Source organism: Cylas formicarius, unplaced genomic scaffold (genome assembly GCF_029955315.1).
Source record: "Cylas formicarius isolate icCylForm1 unplaced genomic scaffold, icCylForm1.1 PGA_scaffold_6__28_contigs__length_40554024, whole genome shotgun sequence".
In the NCBI taxonomy this organism is placed as follows: Eukaryota; Metazoa; Arthropoda; class Insecta; order Coleoptera; family Brentidae; genus Cylas; species Cylas formicarius.
The window spans coordinates 27413380-27436722 of record NW_026844347.1 but is presented as its reverse complement, the minus strand read 5'-3'; the positions used below and the strand labels follow the sequence as shown (position 1 = coordinate 27436722).

The 23343-nt window shown below is 32.4% G+C and overlaps 1 protein-coding gene and 1 long non-coding RNA gene across 3 annotated transcripts in view; one reads left to right on the top strand and one right to left on the bottom strand.

Moving 5' to 3' along the window:
- Positions 1 to 832: 832 nt before the first annotated feature.
- Positions 833 to 23343, top strand: part of LOC132703715 (GATA-binding factor C) — a 100675-nt gene continuing 78164 nt past the window's right edge. For both annotated transcript variants that reach the window (XM_060673145.1, XM_060673144.1), the window contains exons 1-2: positions 833 to 1006; positions 2864 to 3292. In XM_060673145.1, coding sequence (XP_060529128.1) covers positions 3052 to 3292 — 241 coding nt within the window. In that variant the 5' untranslated portion in view covers positions 833 to 1006; positions 2864 to 3051. The remainder of the gene's footprint in view (positions 1007 to 2863; positions 3293 to 23343) is intronic.
- The window catches only part of LOC132703716 (uncharacterized), an 8371-nt gene continuing 6331 nt past the window's right edge, over positions 21304 to 23343 (bottom strand). Inside the window, exons 2-3 of the long non-coding RNA XR_009619136.1 lie at positions 21624 to 21837; positions 21304 to 21392 (exon numbers count right to left, since the gene is read on the bottom strand). This is a non-coding gene — a long non-coding RNA (uncharacterized LOC132703716). The remainder of the gene's footprint in view (positions 21393 to 21623; positions 21838 to 23343) is intronic.

Here is a 23343-nt window from a genome sequence, read left to right as displayed (position 1 = left end):
AAGGAAATTATAACAATAAATCTAAAGATCACCTTTGGAAAGGCCCACCGTGTGCATATGCAAACTACGATCCAAAGCGTAGAGGACAATGCATAATGTATTCGGCGAATCCCTGGAATTACTTGCAAGCGCTCAATATTTTACAGACAAGTGATATGAAACAAAAGAATTACAAGACAGATCAGCTTAACTCCCAGAGTTAAAAAGGAGAAAGAATTGTAAAGAGAACCAATACCAGACATCTACATGAAAAAGGGGCAGACAATCGTTAGCTGGGCGGAGCTTCGTGATTTGTGGTCGCCATTTTGTCAAATAGTAGTGTTTTGTTAGAAGCTTTATCTCATTGGACGATCTCCCTCCTATTTTCAATCGGAAGACACGCCGAGCTTCAATTTAAAAATCGCTTTTACTTTATTTCATAATTGCATTTAATTAATGAACTACGACGGGTTTGTGCGATTCCCTGGAGGCGTACACCAAACGCGAACTCTTAACCAACGAGATTTTCACGAAATGCGTAACGTTTCTTTTCGAATGGAGACGTTCTGCGGGGCTTGAAGATTCGCACCAGCGACAGGAAATATTTGCCTTTTGCTGGAATACCCGTGAAACAAGCAGATGACTAAATTTTAATATAAATTAAACACTATAAAATTGAAATGTCTTTCACTTCGGCGAACACGCCTAGCGCCACATGCACCGCCCAGGTGCCGAAAGCTCGCCAATGGGACCCCGATCCCGTCCGGAAGTACTCGAGCTTTGTCGACGTTCGGTTGCCAGGGGAAACGGCCGAAAGCTGCTACACTAACACTTAGTGGTATCGTGTTGGTTGCCGAGCTAATGTCGAGGAGAGGTTTCTGTATGTTTTCTTTAACAATGACAGCGTTAGTTTGATAAGAAAAATGTGTTGTGATCTATCGTAATCACGATTTTGATTAACTGTGATTTTGTGACAGTGCGCAATGGATACATGGCTATCGCTATGTGGATGTTGTTTTAGATAATTGTGAGTACCGCTTTATTATAGATATACATCTTCTGGCGATTCTCTATTTTAAAAACTATTTAGGTTTAAAATAAATATTAAATTAGACCGCTGTAAAACGACGATTTGTTACTTAATTTATTCTGGCGAAGACGCACTACAAGGTAATATTCGTTGTTAATATCTGGGCGAATGTAATGTTCCTGCATTTCTTGAATCATTGATTTTACTTACAAATGGGCTTGTCGCCCGTAATAATACTGTTCCATTTTTTTTACGGACGCTTGGATGTCTATATATTAAATTAGTTCAAATAAGTAGTAATAACAACAACTATGACGGATAATTCTAAGTGTGTAATGCCCTCAATAAAATAATTGAAAAAATATCCGCCCAAGTGGTAGGTACCAACTCGAGTATACAATATAATGCCATATAAGAAACTATTCACATTATTGGTATGGTATATTTTTAAGGTTCGTCGCCTAATCGCTCATCGCATTTTTTTTGCGTTTTCAGAGAATCACTGGAAAAACTATTCATTGATTCGTTTTTTAAAGTTCTAAATTGAAAGTCCTTTAGGTAATATATTATAAATCTTCCAGATTGGCTAGCAAGGTGGTAAATATTCTATCTTTTATATTGTAAAACTGCAGTGTTTTCCCACAGACTTACGCAATGTTAGTTAGATTTAGTATAGAAATAATAAAAAGAAAATGTGTTTTCTTAACCGTTAATTTTTTCAATCTTCTCCACGCTTGAATATATTGTCTCGTTTTGAAAATTTTATTTTGCAGAATGTAGTCAAATATAAAATAACTGTCCATATTATAAAAAAAATGTATATTTTTATAGGTTATCCTGGCAATTTTTTACTAAAATAATAACGGAGAGTAAACAAATTTCCATATAAAACAAATCCAAATGTCTTTAATTTGTTTGTTTCCAGTGCATGTTAGATAAGTATTCTAGTATTATGCTCGGTGTAGTAAACAAAAAACAAAGGCAAAAAATCAGATTTCTTATTTTTTAGCAGTATAGGAGATGTCTATCCTGCTATCTATACATGATTTTTAAAGCGTATGCAAATTTAACAGGATATTTTTTGCTAGAGGAATATTCTAGGTACTATCCTCAAATTTTTCATTAAATATAACTATCTAAAAATATCTTAAAATGTACGGCTATTGTATTGTATTGATAAGATATCCTTTTAGGGGTATAATTTTGCCCATTTTATTAGAAGGGTAATCTAGAAATCCTGTAAATGACATTTCAGAATTATAAAATGATATATATTCACTTTGAAATATAAATCAGGCCAATTTAGGATTGCAGTGCGGTCTAGAACTTCCGAAAGCAGAGGTGAGGAGAGTAAGGCGAACTTCCAGAATCCAGAAAAATACAACACAATTTCTGTAGGTTTCATTTAGAACAAATATTTATTTGAATTCTAACGTAATTAAAATTAATTTTAAAGGTTTAGGCACAATTGTTATTAAACGAGTATCTTAATTCATTTTTGTTAATTCTTTTTTAATACTAAAGGAACTATATTATCCATTGCTTCGGATAAAAGCTCTGACTATATACAAACTGAACAAATATATAAAAAGATTTAATTTTTATTTACATATCGCTACCGCAAAGTAAACTTTGGTATTTAAAAATCAAGTCTTATCACTTGGAGATAAAAAAGGAGCCAAATCGATTTCGAAACGACGCGGCTAAACCTTGCGACAGAATCTCGGCCTTATCGCGAAGATAACCCGCAAAACAAATCAAATTTTTCGATAAAATCGATACTTTACACTCTGGTAATCTCGACAAGATTTTTAATAACCAGCTAGTCATTGAACATTTTCAATTTTGTTTCAGATTCGTATTCCGCAAGCTCAGATTTATTTCGCATATCGTTCGCCGTCGCATCGCATCGCGCGTCCGCCACTCACCGCCATGACCGAAGCTCACTAGGAGTCGTGATCCTCACCTTCTTCCTCCGTATCGAAAAGAGAAACATTTTTTTTAGTGTCGCGTGTGTGTTAGTGATAATTAACTAGTAACCCATGATTATGGAGATGATGAACGAGTCTGTCGGGCGTTGGTATGAGAATCCTAGGACTGGTACTTCGGCAAGCCCCGCACAGGGTGGTATCGATAGTGGTAATGCGGGGGCATCCTCTGACATTAATTCGAGCAGTGTTGCCGAGCACATGGGTGCTTTTTTTCTCGATCCGTCGGGTAGTCAACGGCATAGGTATTATCACCAGAGTATGCACGCTCCATATGGCAGCGTCGCTAGTCATGGTGAGTCGATTTTTTTATTTTAAATTCACGATTTTCGAAACCAGACCATGTGGTTTGAACCCCAAATCAAAAGCAACATCCCAGTCATATATAGGAGATTTCTTTATTTTGATCACCACCTCGTTTTTTTGAAGTGGCAAATGTTCCCCATATTTTTCGTGCTTCCTTTGATCTGTGTCTGCAGCTTATAACCCTTTTTCACAATTGGTTGTTTCTGTTAATATTCTAAACGAGTGCAAATGAATTTCTCCAAATTAAATAACTTTTATGATATGTTAAAAAAAAACAATAGCGCGTCAAGAAACACACATTCGCCTTTATAGTAAGGAATTAACACAAACACATATCATTTTATAATACCCTTGCGAGAATATGAAAAGTTATTTTTATTATTAATATTGACATTTAAATTGATAAATATTCAACTTGTGCACCAACGCTTTTTTGCGTTAGTTTTTCTTAAATTAAATTATTAAATATGGAAATAATTATTATGAATTACTTATTACATAAGCGGGGCTGACATTAATTAACCGTTTTCTTAGCTTCACGAGTTGATTTTCTTTCCCAAAACTGTAGCACAATGAGATTGCCTTGCTTATTGTTTCGCTGTAAACCGTAAAGTTCGCCTAAATTTAAACAACTAATGTTTCATAGTATAGTTAAAGCAAATTAAAAGAATTTCGTTTTCAAGTTCAAATAAATTTTTATAATGAAATGCATACATAATTGGGTCCGTTGTTGGATTAGGACCTCTCTCCTTTCTCCCTTCTCTTTTGACCGACATGTTTACGTAGTATCGTCATTAGCGCTTCTAATTTTGTTAAGGTGACAATTAATATTACTTAAGAAATGGTTTACTAAAACTGTTTTTGACCTGTAGTAGACATAATAAAATATTATCACATTTCGTATGCTAAATGCGATAACTCAAATTCTTTTTAAGCATATGCGTTTGTCAATTATAGTCTTTCGTAGCTGGTTTAATTTGAAATTCGGGTTTGAGAGTGCGGTGTTTGTAATTTATTTAAGAACATATTATACTAAAAAGATTTGATCCCGCGAAAGATATAGTTGAGTGGTACGGGTTTGCCTTCAATCAAAAATACGGAGGATATAAACGCTTGTTGCAATACAATGTTGTTTAGTTTAATGTTCCTGCTATAAATCACAGTGTACAAACGTCATTAGTTAGATTTTATCTGGATCGTTACATTCCGTACGTTTTGAATGACAAAATTTATTTTTTTTTATTAACTCACCACACCGCCTAAAACGTTTCTTGAAATTTTTGTACCAAATTAAAGACTAGTTTGTCATTTTTTGGTTTATTGTTTTTTAAATATTTTTTATTATATCTTTTGTACACTTTTTTTCTGTTATTAAATCATGAAACCACACCTAATTGAATGTTATCACTTTAATTGGCAGTGTGTTCAATCAACAACACAAAAAATTATTGTGAACGAAATGCTATCAGTTTACGGCGTTTCAAACCAAAAACTTCAATATATTTTACAAATTTCATGGCAAATTCTGTAAATTAGTGCCAAATGAGAACGTAAATATCAAAATTGCGATCGAATACTACTTTCAGAGGGGCATATTCAAGGAGAAAGAAAAAAAAAGAAACTAAAATAAAAAATATCACAAATAATATACACTCGGTATATTAAACTTTAGCGCTTCTTTTGTTATAAATGCAAAACTCGCTTTTATAGAGATAGAGAAAGATTTAGACGTCAATTAAAAGCGCAAAGCCGGAGCAATTAGTATCGATTAATTATTAAAGCGACAATTCTTGCTAATTCCGTAGCTACGAAAATCATCGTACAGTTAAAGTCGATAATTGAATTAAATAATATATTTATTGCCAGTTCTACCCAACAGAAAAAAAAAACGTTCAGTGTATCATAGATATTATTAATTTTATTATATACAATTAGTATTTAGCAAATAGGAGAAGTTTTAAATGTAAATTTCTTTACAAAATGTTCTGTTGGGAAAAAAACTTGCGCTGTACTTTTTTTATCTTTTCAATATCAAGTTTGGATCCATTTGGATCCATATTATAAATAGCAAAAGAGTTTTCCAGTTTGAAAAGAAGACGATAAATTTTTGATAATAAAAAAATTAATCTGGAATTACCTGGGTTCAAAATGAGAGAGGGAACTCCACCAGGATCATCAGAACTACATTAATTACAAGAATACTGATATTGTTTTGAGAGCATTTAAACTAAGTTTATTTTCCGAACGCTAACTCTGAGAGACATTATGCTGTTTTTCGATATATAATATAGATAGCATACGAGTTTCGTAGTTTCACTTGAACGGCATAATTACTCTGATGAAAATGTATCCAGAGAAGGAGAACTTGTTATCAAACAATAGCAAAGAACTATATTTTGGAATTGTTGCACCCGTTATTTAGTAAACATCCAATTTTGCCTGAAAGTTACTGATTCAGTTCAACAATTTGCAAATTTGGTGACATTTAAACTAAGTTTATGTTTAGAGTGCAACGTCTGTCATCAAATATTATTTTTGGGAAATAATTAATTGCGTTGAAATTGTGTTTAGAAATATAGGACTCGTTATCAAACAACACCAATATCATGGACAGAACTAAATCCAAGAATTGTGCAACTTTTTATTTAGAAGAGTACAAGGTGAAGGTCAACACTTTGTATATTTGAGATTATGTAAACTATAAGTATATATTTGGAACACAAATTCTGAAAGACGTCACAGTTTTTGGAGAAAATAAAATTATTTATATATCTGTTAACAACACAATCAGGGAACATCATCAAATAAGAAAAGCAACTAATTAAGATTGGATCCTTGAGGTATCCTGTAACACCTCCGGAAATTTTATGAAACATATAGAATTTTATCTCGGAAAATATGAATTAATAGGGTACTTTGCACTTATACAATTCCACCTCTGGCGAATCGTTGGCAAAACGCCCGCACGATTTCGATATCCAACGTTTATACTCTTATAAACTTTTCAAAACTAGGTAATTAAATTTACATTTAATGTTAAAAATTTCTTGTCGTTAGTAACGACCTTTTTCGAATAATTTACCGGCCTGTGGCTTTTACTTTGAAATTCCTCACATTCCCGGACGTTTCGAGTTTGAGGCTTTCGGGTTCCGAGAAAACTTTACCCGGACTTCACACAAAAATTGTATAAATAATAAAATCCCGAACATAAATAAGGCCCGCGATGGCTGCCCGCGCCATTGATTTAATAAATTCTGAAATTTTCAGCCGGGATTTATTTCGCCGTTGCGGAATAACTTTCGACTTTAAATAACAACCCAACTTTCTCATAAATTTATTTTAAAGTTATTGTTGTTTGAGTTGTCTTTCTTGTTTACTAGACTTTATGGCGCGGAGTTCAACATGCAACTTGTAAGAATATATCAGACAATGTTGAATGGCTTCGTTGCGTTAAAAATTCAATTGCTTGTTTCGTGGTAGATCCGATTAGTTTTGTTGTCTACGAATGGCGCACGAAGAGGTACTTCGGGAAATTAATTTTTCATTCCAATATAATTAGTAACGAAAACCCTTTAATTGAAATAACGTATTAATTAATCAAGTGTCGTGTAAAAACATGAATAAAATAAAAAGGAAAATATTAGAAAAATTAAAAATTATTTTTTAATGTTTTAAATTTGTAAACCGAATAGTGTTTAAGTGTTTTGGTCATAATTATCCGCCTTCAAATTTATTTAGAAAAAAACTCGTGGGTTAAAAACGTTAAAATTAATTCCTCGCGAAAAAATCGTTAAAATGGCTTCACAAAGATATTAAACGCAATCACGTTATCCGTAAACGAAATGTTCGAATCCGAAACACCGAGAGCCCGTATATCAGAAAAAATAAATTAAAAACATAATTAAAAATTTCTCCGCTACGGTGTCATCCAATTAACTGTTATACAAAGAGGCAATCTTTTCTCTTAAGACCTTAACATACTACTTTTGGACAATAACATCGAGTTCACGGTACACGACCTTTCTTAAATTAATACGACGGAGCTAGCAAACCCGCCATTAAAAGCTAATAACCAATATTATCGAATTAATAAAAAAAATCTCCTTGTAAGTGGGGTATATTAAGTATAGCTTCGCCATACTCGGATGACTATAATTTTCGACGTTATCTTCGTCCGCACATTTTTGATATAACCCATACCCGCCCATTTGGTTCGATTATCTATCCATATCTTATTTTAATGTGGTAATTTTAAGATTGTTTATGGTACTTTAAGGGAGAATTAACACAATAATGTGGGTTGACACTTGACACTTCGTTCGGTACTGCCGGATAAACAGTGGTGTTTGTTATGATAATCGGCTAACCAGAAATGATAAACGTTCAGGCATGAGGAACATACGCCAAAAAGCACACATAAATTGTTCTTTTTCGATAGGATGTACTTCTGCTTCTGGCAGAAAGAAAACTTTTTCATTTGCAAACAGATTTTATTAAAAAAATACGAAACAAGTCAAAGTGAAAAACAGTAAGTCAATATTCAGATATCTGGACAATTTTTGCAAAATTAGAACACTTTGATTCGTATTTTATTTCAAAGGAGCAGTTTCCCGGTTTATTCTATCGTGCTCTGTTACTTTCTCAAAATGAATGGATTACGTGGCGTGCACGTCAAGCTAACTTAAAATTCATATCAAACTTTGGTCATTTCCCTATATATTTTTTAAATATCTTGGCCGGGTATGCTAGACGAGAATTGTTAATAAGAAAATTGTTGCTCTTGATATGAGCTACATCACTGCCTAAACCAAGTGGAGTTCCGGTTTTGCCCTTTTTCATTTGAGGCTAAGGAAAAGGTCCGTTTCAGGTACTTTTTGTTTTTTGCCACATACATAATCGAAAAAGTGACAGAGATAAAAATTGTAACCCCAGATGTTCCACATTTCTTGGTGCAAGAATTTTTCTGCTAGGGTAATTTTCAAGAAAGTAAATTCTCGAACCGAAACTAAAAAAAGTATTTTCTTCAAAAAACTTCAAATTAGCAAATTTTTATCCAAAAGCCGTAGGAATTTCCACTCTGAAATTATAATCCAAAGTGAAGATGGCGTTCTCGTCTCTTTGTCATGATTATCGAATTTCGAAAACTAGTGTTCTAGATAACTGTTGATTCTTATCTATATCATTTCCTTTGTCCAAAGTTTAATAGATATATAATATTCATGTTGTCCTCAATTATTACATCAGGCGGAGTGTATTTCATCATTTATTGTTCCAAAAAAATTACTCTGTATTCGAGCCACATTTTGATTAAATCATTCATTATAGGTTAAATTTAAACATTTATGAAAAGGAATTTTGATACATGAGCTTTGATATCGTTCAAATTGCCTAAAAAATAATTCCCCAGCATCGCTATTGTGGCGTACTCGTTTGACGTCACTTTTCAAGTACCCTGTACGGAAAAATAAATCGATGTGTACATTTGCCAAGATAAGGCAAGCGGTAAAATTTTTATTCGATTAAGATGCATATATATATATAGCGCAATTGTACGTGAATACTAATTTGATATATTTGTTTACAAGCGGATATAAACAATTGCCGTTAATTTAATGGTCGATTTATTTTTACCGTATAATTTAAACTCACTTGATTAAACACGTTATTATTGGTAAAAGAGATCAAGGCTTTGCGTCAATTTGAGTTGATAGTTACAGAATACTCATTAAACTGCGTTTTCATATATAATTTTGTTAAATGTTGTGACGTACCCACGACAATAACAATCTCCAACAAGTTCATTAGAATCTTGAAGCGTATTTGAAAAGTTATTTCTGTTTCCTAGCCGTTCTCACACTTGCTGTGGGAACATCCAAATGGAGACCGACTGGTTGGATTAAACATAACTGCAATTTAAATCTACTATCACACTCCCATTTTTAACTCTCTATCTAAATTTGCAAAATCTAAAAAAACTGAAAATCAAATAGACGATTATAGGGTTTTTAATTAAGGTTTAATAAAGGTACAAGGTTGGTTAGAAGTATTCAGGTTCACCTAATAGTTCAATTGAAAAGGATACGAAAAAAACTAGTCTGACTATTAAACGTCAATTGGAGAAAATTGTAACAATGTACTGTTGGCGTGCGAGCTATGAGAATAAAGCCAATTATTTGAATTACCTGTGACAGCGGCAGCTACTTCATCTTAATTAACGTTTTCTGTACCCTGTACGACAACCTCCAAAACGGTAACGGTATAATGCAAAAAGGTTACCACAGAAATATATTGAAAATGAATTAATAAATGAGTATTCCTACTACTAACTACTTCCTTAGTGCTCATTTTAATATGTCAGAATTTTAGCAGATTGTTTCTATTGAAATGTTAGGCACTGAAGACATTTTGAGATTTGTCGGTTCTGACTGTTATATACGTGTTTATACATTTTTTCAGGCACCTGTTTATTAAACTAGTGACTAAAGGATTGTATATAGAACTTGTTGCATATAGTTCGACTTAGGTTTTGCATAAATGGTTTAGTTATAGAAATAATTTGTTACCCAATTTTTATTGGTGAGTTCTGGTAAACAATTTCATATTTTGTAACAAGTTTAATAAAGGGCACCTTAGTCACGAGTTTGTTTTGTTCTTTCAATTTAACCCATAATGAGAGTGTTTCTTTTAGAACAAATTACAAAATTGAAAAAAATCTAAGTTCAGTTCTCGTCGCTGACAAAGTTAAGACCAGAAAACTTAACGTCCCCTATTTGAAAAATTTAATCATAAAAATACAATCTGTCGACTGTAATAATTGACTAAAATGTTTTTGGAGACAACGTGAATATGCCTTTTATTCAATTAATTTTTGGATAAACTATGAGACAAGAGCTCCATCTTTAACAGTGATTACATTTTGAGCGTGGAAATTCGGAAATTTGCGTATATGACACAATTACAATTCGCAATGGATGAAAACAGTGACTTTCGCATGTCAATTAAACTTGAAATCATGTAAAAAAAACATTACGATGATGATGAGTTGGATTTGGCGAAACGCAGTCAAGGAGCAGGTCTTTAATACATAATTTTTTTGAAAACAGCACGAATATATATGTAACGGGCCATCAGAACTAACAAACGTCAAAACGTCAATATTTAAAATGCACCGATCGCTTCCAAAACCTGTGGCTAAAGTACCGGAAACAACGTGGCTCGGCACTCTGGTTAGCATGCCTGATTAGTGGATAATTTGGATTTTTAAAGTAGGGAGTAGAAAAAATATTAGTCAATTCAATTTAGTTCAATGCTTTCCGCCGAGGAAGTTTTGGAAAATAATTAGTATTAGTTACAAAGTTACATAATGCGAAAAGCAATCGAGTAATTAACCCTGCCGGTCCCTTATTACACGACTAATATTATTAACGCTAATGCTTCTTTATTACAATTATTAGGCGCTATTATAGCACAGTTTTGTTATTTAAACAGCGGAAGGAAGCACAGATACAATCTATAAAAACTATAGCGGTCGCCTTATAAATGAAAACAAAATGATCGTTGCGAAGTCGCGTATATTTTATTAATTAATTTAGGCGGCGCGGTATAAAAAGAAATAAACGGTCCCAAAATAAGTTCGACGGTACGAGGCAAGCGCGTTCAGCAGTTGGAAGACGGAAATATGCTTTAATAGACTGGAACAGATTATGTTCGTAAGGCGATAGGTGCGGACATATATACAGCGTGAACAACTCAAGTCGGTACCATTGTTAACTAATAAATTTAAAGTATTTTTCCGCTGCTTAAGAGATTTTATAGCGGAATAACAATTACGATTTTTTTCAGAATGTTTACCTTTTTCAAATGCGACGCCCTGTATATCATCGTTGACGATGAAAAGTTATTTTGTTATTACATATTATACAACTCAACGTTTATACATTTTTTACATTTACAGTTAAACTGTACGTCCGAGCATAAGATTAGTGATCGTGTAGAAATTGTTATGACAATACGAATATCATTTTCGAACATTTAATGCAAAGTTTAAAATTTTTTATTTTATCATAAATTTTGTAAAAATTGGACTCAAAATGACATAGGTTAGCAACTCTCCTAATTTTAATGTATGGCAAAAATTTATAATAACATTTATGATAACTTGGGTTCATCTCAATTTTTGTATATGCAGCGCAGTAAAGTGACAACTGATTTTCGAGAAATCTGCTATTAACTAAGCTAATTTAAGACAACTTAAGCTAAACTCTAATTTATTGTGTTATTCACTGAGAGAAAATAGAATGGTTTAAATTTCTGTATGATGGTTAGCGCCTAAAATAAAATCGGTTTTTTAAAAAAAATATTGTGTGTGTATTGTGTATCACGGTTATTGTGATAACCGTGACGAAAATCTGCTGAAACCGGTAGTTCTAATTGCGCTTATCTTATCGTTTGCAAATTGACAGTATCTCAAAATTCTCACACGGCCCAAGTAGCGAAATGACTGCGCTATATTTTAAAACAAACTGGGCATTGTCTCGAACTGAGTAAACTGCCGATAAGATCTCGATTCACTGCGTTATCTTTCGAGTTTAATGAATTCGATTCACGCATTGACATTCGATAAAAGCTATTGTTTCCTTTTATTAGTTTCTGTGCAAATTAATTTGAAAAAATGTGTATAAATATATATATGTTGAGATTTGAAAATACAACGAAAATAATGGGACATATGTTATATTGAAATCTTATCAACATTGAAAAATAAAGTAAGACTTGTCAAAATGTCAAGATCACTTTTTTTTATAGAATATAGTCGTCTCAGAATTTTCTGTTTGTTTATTTCCATATTTACTCAATTAACACACCTGTTAGAATAAAAAAATATAATTTGCCTGGAGTAATTTTTTTTCCATTCAAAATAATATTGTGCAAACATCTTCTAAATATAGTGTTTCCAGAGTTTTCCGATTGTTTTTTTTATCATATTTAGTTACCGCGCCTGTTAGGTTAAAAATTATTATTGGTATGGCACAAAAACTCTTCTCCACTAAAAATTCTATTGTGCAACTTTCATAATACATCTTTATCACAAGGTAACAAATTACAACAATTACATCATCTTAAAATTGAAATCTTATCTTCTTGGCATACAAGCTCATTTTTAATTGCGGATAACATGATTCGCGCAGGTGGAAATAAAACTATAGCAGATCACCTGGTTTTAAAGTATTACCGAGCCACTGATGTACCAGTTGTCGAAAAGAATATATTTATTCTATAATAGCACCACGACCTTATTGTATTTTGGGATGGAATTTTACATACTCAGATGCCCAAAAACTAAAATTAATAACTAATAAAAGTTACATATTTATTGCGTTTGTAGTAGAGAGACAGAGATTCCAAAGAAATTCCTAATTCGATTTATGTGAAAGCGGTTTGTTATTTATAGATATTGAAATCGAATATTCTTTTAATGGCGATGCCGAATTTCCAACATATCTGGAAATATATCGTAACCATCTTTAGTTACAATGAATTGAAGTTGATATTATTATATTTGAGCGAATCCTAGGATTGCGTCTAATTTAATTTGTATTATTTTATTTTATAAAAAAATATTTATAACAAAACTACTTTAAAAAGTTCTAAACCCTAATTCTTTATTTTCAAGGTTTGTATGTTAAAAATTACGCAAATAATATACTACAAAGTTACAATATTTATAGAACGTTGCATTATAGCTTAGATTCAAAATGTTAAGTTAAGTAAGTAAATGTAAGTTAAATTACAATTCCATAGTTGCTGCTATAAAAAAGCAAAGAACTTGGAACACGATATAAATCTCAGTCACTCCAACAAAGCCAAAAATTAAATTTGAAAATAATATTTTAGCAAATTAAAGCAAAACCATTTATTCCTAACGCACATTTCGAATCATTTAAAGCTCATAAGAAACCTCTAGCGGTAGCTTTAGAAATCTTAATTTGTGACCCCAACATACATATCTAAAGCACAAAAATATTCAACTTTTCATGCTTGATTATTCACCTCCGATTCTACAGGAAACTTTGAAATTCCCTGTATTGTTAAAAGTCAATTACTTCTAGTATGGCTAACTAACCAATATGTGTGAAAATATTGTAGGTAAGTTATTGGCCTGTTCGAAAGTGTAATGAAGTACAGGGTGCGGAATTAAAAAAATCAGTGGCCGCAATTATCGAAATCTCATTTTTGCGGTAAATTGTAGTAATTGTGATGCATGGGGTACATCAAAATTAGAACCTTTTTGCGCAATAATAAAGCTGGCCTTTCTGGATCATTTGCGAGCATAAATGTTAAGCTATATATACTATTGACGCTCCAAGGAAATAATGTGTTGCTTAATATTTTCTGTATGTTATTATATAGGACGAGCCAGTTTTTGTAACGGAATTTTAATTGCTTCAAGAAGATAATTTTTAACAATAAAATATAACATAAAGTCGAGGAATCTTCGTTTGCAGTGCGAAACGTTTTTTTGTGTTTTTAACTTGTCTTCTGTTTGAAAATATTGAATTGAAATTTAAATTATGTAATAAAATTTGAAAACATTTTGCTTGAGATTTCGATGTTTTGAATATTTTGTGTCAACTTAATCGATTTTAAGATACCGGTGAAAAAATTTATTACTAACAATAAATGTTTCAAAATTATACCACCGCGTAGTTATGGAAAACACTTAACTTTTTGTATTTACTATTTTCTACCAAAAAAAAAAAACAGAAAACTTTGACTTCTTTCTTTGGGGACGAAGTATAAATAACATTTTCGTTATCTGATTTAAGCTGTTAAAGTACTGCCATAAAGAATTTACTCACCCAGTATTTTTATTAATTGCGGGTAGATTTGGCAAGGCTAACCAAAGCTACCCATTATTGAAAAGCTAGCCTTTTTGAGTCTCAGTTAAATATTAAGCGCGATTCACCTTATATATCCGAACATTATTCGATTACAGGCTGTTATAGCGAGAACAACAATTTCGGTATGATATGCAAAATTAACGTGCCACCGGTGTCCACGGGCAATATTATTTTACAAAAAGAAAGAAACAAATTTAAACTGAATGACACTTGTATAAAAGTTGAACTGAAATACGATCCGTTTTGTTTTCAACGTATAAAAGTTGGTAAGCTGATAGCGCTATATCTTGGGCCGGCGCGATCATAAAAATGTCGAGTGGCGTGCGATTCTCGCCCTTGTGTCAGCCATAAATACATATCCCTCCGAACTTGGCTGGGTTACACCGGCACATGGATGGGTACATCGTAAGCGACAACTTTTATGCTGGTCAAACTCTAAGTATTTTAACATAATTGGAAGGAAAATAAAGCGTCAAGTGTACGAGAAGGTAGTCCAGGTAACGTTCTCTCGGATGAGCCGAAAAGCTGGTTTTGAAATATTTCGTCGGGTTTATAAAATGTGGCCTTAATTTTACCGTTTTATTCTGCAGTTCGGTCGGTAATCATCTTTGCGTTAAGCTATAATACGGCATCTTTTAGAACTGATATCTATATTTGTTTTCTTTCGAAGTTTTTGCTACCACAATGGAGTTTCCTGTAACTTTCATCTATGTAACATATGCAGTAGAACTTATGGTTATAAAGTACCATCTGGGTACTCAGTACTAGGTACCTTATATCAAATGAAAAAATAATACATATTTTGTTTATAATGTCAACAAAAGATTTATTTTATTTTAAAAAGAAAACATATAATTTTTGAAATACATATTTATGAAAAAAAAATCAAAATCTATAAAAAGTCCGTTATTCGAGTTTGCTTATGGCGATTTATAAGAATAACTTGCTGCTTCCAGAGTTGCGCTTAAAATACGATCTTCTTTCTAAAAATCGTTTTACATTTTTATCCCTGTTACGGCGTCATCAAAAGCTGGAGATGTTTCTTCCGGCACTTCTTCACTACTTTCTAGCTGTTCAGATTGGCTAATCTGCGCAATTATTTCCTCTTCTGTAGGCATATTGGTTGTCGCAATATCATTATCGATATCAACAAAAACGTCCACCCTAGTGGGATTGAATTTTTCCAAGTTAAAATAATTTTTGGTTAACCAAACACTTAAGGGCAAGTTGTCTTCATCTACCTCAGATTGTGTGATAAGTCATTAGTTGAAAGGTAAGTCGCATTAATATTACTATATCAGATTTTAAAAGTACGTCTCAGAAGCAGCTACATGACAATACAGTATGTTATAAAAACTATGTTTCTATTGAATGTTTCATAAGAATTGACACTATTATAATAAGCGTGTACGTTGTAAGTGAGTTTTACTGTATATTATATTAAATTAACTAAAACCATCTTGAAGTTGGAATAGGACATGTTAGGGAAGAGTGTGAAAATAAATTTTAAAGGCTGACAGAATTTTTTTTATTTAAACGACTTTATAGAAATAAAATATAAAATAAAAAACACTTTATTTCGTTAAATATACTGATTTTAAAATGGGATATAGTGGTTCTATACCACTAAGAAATTTAAATCAGTATTGTTATATAAAAACTAACCTATTTTAAAGTTTGCCTATATTTATTTCTGCACATTTGAAGTATTAAACAAAAAAAGAATTTAGAAATGAAAAGGTTGATAACTTTGACGTTTAATATAGGAGATGGCGCCAGAAATACGGCGTTTTTGGTACTTTGGTCACAGCCTCGAGAGCGATCGGTCGATCTTAGTCACTGTTATTTTGAGGTTCGTCACTTGTAGTGGCGAAATCATACGTAATATATTTTCGCAGTTATGCAAAAATTTACCAAAGAAACTAATGGTCGTAGAAAAAGTATAGTATGCAACAAATTGATAAACTTTTTCAGTCGCCCGTTTAGTTAGCACTCGCTGTGCTAGTGCCAAATCAAGCTCGTGATTAAAGTGGCGGTTATCAAATTTGTTTCATAATATGCTAGCATGTGTGTATAAATTCGTTTGTTTCTTTTAACCACAAAATGACGAACTTCCAATTTTAGTCATGGAAAGTTAGATAGTAAACTTTTAGTATGGTAGTTTATGACAATATAGGTATAGATGATACATAGAACTCCAAACTAGCTGCTTGACATTAATTAAAAAATTATCCCTCCTTTTTCGATAAAGTTATGAATTTAATAATTCCCTGTGCATTTTTACTGATTTGGTTAGTTAGTTAATCAGTAAGTGATTCTTTTGGAATGTTCGAGATTTTTTGTTGTTTACTTGATGTTATTTTGCTTTTTGGTATTTATCCTAGTCAGCAAAACGTCAATCTTTTCTTAAGAAGAATTCACGTTCAACAGGACTATAAAAACACCGCAGCACTACAAAACCGATTAGCATACACGATAGGTAATAACGGTAATACGTGAATATCAGTACAGCATAGCAAACCAAGAGAGAATAATTTTAAACGTACGAACGTTCAAAATTAAAATTTCAAAATAAAAAGAAAAACACCAGCGTTAATCAATTTTTAAAGCGATCCTCCACGGTACCTACGCAGCGCCGTTTTAAATTACCATTAAATCCCCACTAGGTTTTCCATTAGTCGTCCATCCGTTCAAACACTCTAACCGACCGGCTACTAGATATTAATGACTGCCCCCGCTGTTTTCATAAATTATTTTCACACGCAGGAAGCTTCATCTCGACGTCATGCATGTCGTATTTCAGGGGGCCCAGGGGGCCTTATATATACCTATACTACTACCACGCCACCACCCTTTCTCTTCAGTTCTGCGGCCATCTGCGGAAGTCCGTTAGGATCCCCGCTAATCTCCCGACTATCTCAGATGGGATCGTCTGATATAATCTATTCGCGATGTCGGCCATTGTGAACGCCTCTAAATATGGCCGCCACCAGGTGAGGGGTTAAATTTACCACCCTACACACATTCAGTGGCAACCCCGGCGCGTATTAACGCCGCGTGTAACTTTGTGCGTATTCGGGAAACGCAATATAGGGGAGGATCGAAAAACAGATGTATGACGCACAAAACATACAATAGGGGCGAGGGGGGGTTCGGCAGTAGACATGCGGATCCGAATTTTGCGAATGTTTTTTTTTATTTATTTTTTTTTGCGGAACATTCGGTGTAGCGATACGGGAAATACTAAAACAGATAGACATGTGGTCCCAATTAGGGAACGTGAGATATCTATTTCTTGCCTAGATAGAGCAAAGTCGACTTACATGTCATGAGTTCGATTTTGAAAAAATATTTAATAATAAAAAGCGCATTATTTTTGAAAATTTCTTATTCGGATAGAAAGAAATCTTATCACGGCATTTTTTTAAGCATCCAGATTTTTGTAGAACTTTTCGTTTTCTTCAAATAAATACTGCTTTCTTATTTTATGATCTTTCAACATCGTGTTGAGCCATTCTGTCATGAAAAATTGAGGAGATATAAGGCATTTTTGTTTATATATATGTAGGTCTTGTGTCAGTATTGAAGATACGTTCATACGGTTTTTATCATATATTTCTGAAAAGTTGAACGTATGACATGTAATTCGATTTTGCTCTATCTAGTTAAGAAATGGGTTTAGTATGACCAAAAGCTCCATTTATAACGGGCCTGTATACATAGTTTCGGCAGGGTTCTCAGTGATTCGGAAAACCTGCAAGTTCCTGCAAGGTCACATTGCAAGGAGTTATCCATTTTTACAATAATAAATATTTATAATTTTTTAAATTCCCGACAGCTTTGTTCAAGGTATTTCGTGTTTCATTAATCGAATCATCGATTGTTTTTCGATCAAATGATCCCAGCACTAATACGGCAGTGTTTGCTTGTAATTTTTCCACAAAGCACACCACCCAGATGATACATACAGTTTTTGTTCTCACAACTGGACAACTAGACTCCGTTTCCAGGTTGTTTTACTGTTTTTTTAGCCACAATCTCTCAAAACTCTTTACATTTTTCCGCTATTGTTTTGTATTTTACTTATCGAAAAACCCACCCGAAATACTTCATCAAATTAAAAAATTGCTTTCTTAACAAAAACGTCCTTATTCAAATTTGAAATCAATAAACTTCCATTTCCAAAAAAAATGTCGAAAATTAAATTAGTTTACACTATTGAGAAGTGATTATCTTGTATTGCTTTCTTTGCTAAACTTAAATTTTTAAAATTCGATTCTACATTTTGTTTAAAAATCGAGGTGTTCGATCGCCGATAAGTTTGGTGACTTTGCAGGTCGCGGAAGAAGGGTTACTGCAGCGGTATGTAATCTATACACGTTTGGATTTCATGTGTCTGTCCAAAGAAACTAGAGGGAACCTGCTTCCAACTTTTATGGCACTCCAAACCATAACGTTCCTAGTGATCGCAGTCTCATTCCATGCAGACCCTTCTAAAACCATCATCCAAACAATAACGTAATTCGTCACTGAAAACGACCCTTTCTACTAATGATTTCAGTCAGTCCGTACATGTTAGAAGTAGCTGCCTGTATCTATCGGTTAAAAGCAAAACCATAAAACGATCTCTTGGATATCTAGCAACCCTTCACCCTTCACTCATGTCCGATGGTGCTGGTTATTCTGAAACGGTCTTTAAGGACACTAAGTCATTCTAGTATCCCCTAGACCACGTCATGTCTTCTAACAGGATGCCTTGCTAAGGGCTGAGGGTATTAAAACCTAATAGCACTTTGCAAATTCTTTAAAAAATAATAGTGTTGGAACTGGTCAATTGACTTCTTTTTAATTGACCGATCAATTGACCACTTCTTAATTGACTACTTAAAAAATGTTTTAAATAACATCTTGCAATTGTAGAATCATATGATTATTTAATAATATTTTATAATAAATTATTGTGCGTTTGTGATGTCCAATTTACTTATAACCCTCTTCAAGAAATCAGAATACGATACTTAGCGATTCGGGGAATCCCAATAATAAAATATTAATTTCGTGGTATTTTTAAATTTATTTCAGTCAATTGACTGGTCAAATAACAATATTAAAATCAGTTTATTTCATATAGTGAGAGTTGCAATTTCCATGGCTCACATTATATACTTGTCAAGAAAAAATTCATATGGCTACGTGTTTATAGTTGCTTATACGCTCAATAAGATTTTGATTTTTTAGTTCCGAGTAGCAGTAGATTTTTTTTTATGATTCTGAGGAAATCTCGATTACCAGAATTATCGGTCAAGACAGTCCCGTAAGTGCAATTCGATCCCTTCCCAAAAACGAAACGCTCAAAAGATCTCTTCCCTCAACAATGCTAAGTTGTTCGCGTTCCCCACCGAAGTACCGATCGTATGTAACCCGAGCGCCGATGGTATAATATTTATTTGTTAAAGTATACGGCACCACGTCATATTATATTGCACGCCGATTCTTCGCAAAGTGGACTTTATGATGGTGCGCTTAACATAAACAAGAGAGCTTTGCTCTTTTCGCTCGTCTGCGTGGTATATGATTTGAAGCACATGTTGCTCCGGTCAGGGCAAAATAATGCCACGGTTATATTCAAATTAAATTACAGCCTGCGCGGAGTAGTGATCGGGACGGACCGCGGCCGGCTCGAGGCGAGTTTTTAACTATGCAAATTCGTCGAGCCACTCATTAGAAGAATGTTCCGGTGACCATTTTGTACGAGATGCCCCGGAAAAATCCCATACCGCGGTGAATTTCTGGTCCGTAACGAAACGAACGTGATGGTGCGCGGTAGAAACAAATTGGTACGAGTTTACCGAAGGCCGCTTCTTGGGGATCTTTGCATGCATATACCGGGCGTCTCGTAATAATAATAATCATAATATCTCTATCCCACATATTTAAAACACAATATAATATATATATATATATATATATATATATATATATATATATATATATATATATATATATATATATATATATATATATATATATATATATGTAATTTATATTTAAATTAAAATTAATATAAATATAATATAAAAATAAACGATCTTTTAAAGAGCAATTGTATACACAAATAAGTAAAAATGCTACAAAAATGATTTAAGGTTACAATTTATAATATAAAAGTTCCTAAAATCTATCAAGTATTGCACCGTATTTTTTAGTATTAACTTAGTTTTGTATTCCCTTAAAAATTGACAAATTTTTAAGGGAATATTCCCCAACCCCTAACCTTGATATAAGCAGATCCCTACTCCATCTTTAAAGATCACAAACAATCGAAAACGAATAGCACTTGCCCGTGTGGCACGTACTATCGTAGGAAGTACTGCCTTCTCGTGATGGGGCCAATTAAACTCGTGCTTTGTTTTGAAAGTCTGTCAAAATTTACATAATAAATCTGTAAAGTCATCGAGGAAGATTAGAAATAAAACACACAATAGCTTTGAGGAACGGATTTACTTGACCGTTTGCAATTGAAGATAGCGTTTTCGTGCTCTGATAATTTTTTTGTTTAATCACTACGGCCATTAGCTAAATTACTTATTAATTATCCCAGCGATTGTTGTCCGGCGACCACTATTGATACTTTCATTTTATTTATCGATTCGTCATTGTACAAGGTAGATTTGAAAGTGACGTCGAATTAAAGCTATAATTATCCCCTTAAATTGGAAGAAAACACGGGAATGTACGAATTAGTAAAATGGTTTTTAACGACAGCTGGCAGTTCTTCAAATTACATTATTTTTTATGGATGCCGTGTCGCATATAAAGGTGATACTATACATCCAAATTATACGACAAAATTAATAAAAATATGATTTGTTCAACAATGTGATGATATCAAATATTACAATAATTTTAAAACGGAGATATTTATTTAGCTTTAGTTATTCCATTATCAATCTACAAGCGTTTTCAAAGGCGAGCTATCCTAGAGGGCGCTTGCTTCAGCAATTGTGATTTTTTTGTATCGGATCTCTTTTTACCCTGTAAAGCTGAGAATTATCTTAGTAAAGAGCTATTCTTTCTGCACACACTTACTTTATCAATCTATCTCAAACCGTTTGGGAGGTATTCGTTTTTGAAATTGTTTTTATTATCCGCATTTTTATTTCCATCTGCAAATAATCACTAGAATCACTGGAATAAAATTTTATTGTTTAAGTTAATGTTCAATAGTCTATTTTAATCAATCCAATAGAACATAAAATCATTTGGTAACTGCACCAAATTTTATTTATTTATCTTTGCAGATTTAGAAAGAAATACGTTAGTAATTGGTACCGTTTGTTCAGTCAATGAAGCATGGGTTCGAGACTTGTGCCGTTTACAACGATTTGTCCAAAGTTTTTGATAAAACACACCACTCACCCTCTTGCCGTGAAACTAGAAAATTTCGCTGTTTTGCTCGGCCTCCTTAAGAGTTGCTCAGTATGTTGTTGTAAGTGGGATAAAATCAAAGAGTACAAATATAACTTCGGGGGTCCCTCAGGAGTCGCATTTGGGTCCCTTATTGTTTGCCATTTTCATGTATAATGTTGGTCAGTGCTTTTTACATAGTACTTCCTCCTTGCAGGCAGATGACCTAAAAATTTAAAAATTGGTTCATTCGGCGGCAGACTATGTCTTGTTGCAGAGAGATTTGTTAAAATTTGAAGAATATTGTTCTCTGAATAGATTATTTGTTAACTCTGAGAAATGTCACTGTATTTTGTTTACAAAAAAATTACCACAACTGCAAATTATAAGTTATCTCTACCTAGGTAACTACAAACTGAACTTTTAGGACTCTGTAAAGGACCTGGGTACCACATTGGATTCGGGGCTTCCTTTTGAGATGCACGTAGAAAATATTAATCAAGAAGCTCTAGAGAGTCTTCGATTTATTTTACACGTGGCTAATTTTAAATATATCGAACGGCTGGAAAGTGTACAACGAAAATTTGTAAATGCTATAAATTATAGATTTAATAGACAGAGACATTTTTTTAGTTATAGTGAAAACCTTCTATTGTATGCAATCTTTGGAGCTGGAAACAATATGATTAAATCTCCTTTCGTTTTGGAAACAATATACTCTTAACAATAATCGCTACATTCTTCCAAATAGGCAAACGTTCCCTATATCTAGATATCATTCAAACTACTCTTCTAACTCTCCAATTACTGATAACAGGGTTGAGAACGCGTTTCCGGATCTAGATCTATTTGCTCGGAGCTTTAAAGCCTTTAAACGACATTTAAGACGGTACACCAATTAAAATACTTTAATAAAAGTTGTAATTAGTTCTTAATTTGATTTAGCTTCTAAAAAATATTTTAAACCAATCCATTGACAGAGTATCTTTCTTTTGTGACATTTTGTGCTTTTCTTTTATTGGACAGCTGCGTCTGCCTGTAGGAAAGGCTTGTTTATAAATAAATAAGTAAATAAATCAGACCTTTGGCTTTAAAATGTTTTATTTTAAACACGAAAAAGTTGTAGATCTTAGTTTGCAAGAACTAAAAACTAAGAACTGTATTTCAAGCCGTAGAATTACTTAATAAAAATATTGAGATCTAATTTTGAACACTATATATACCATGGGGACCATGAAACCATGCATACTTTTTTTTCGCGATTATAAGTAACTGAGCATTAACAGTTTCATTATTTCATTCGAATGGATTGATTATTTCTATATATATATATATATATATATATATATATATATATATATATATATATATATATATATATATATATATATATATATATATATATATATATATATATATATATATATATATATATATATATATATATATATATATATATATATATATATATATATATATATATATATATATATATATATATATATATATATATATATATATATATATATATATATATATATATATATATATATATATAGATATATATATATATATATATATATATATATATATATATATATATATATATATATATATATATATATATAGATATATATATATATATATATATATATATATATATATATATATATATATATATTATATATATATATATATATATATATATATATATATATATATATATATATAT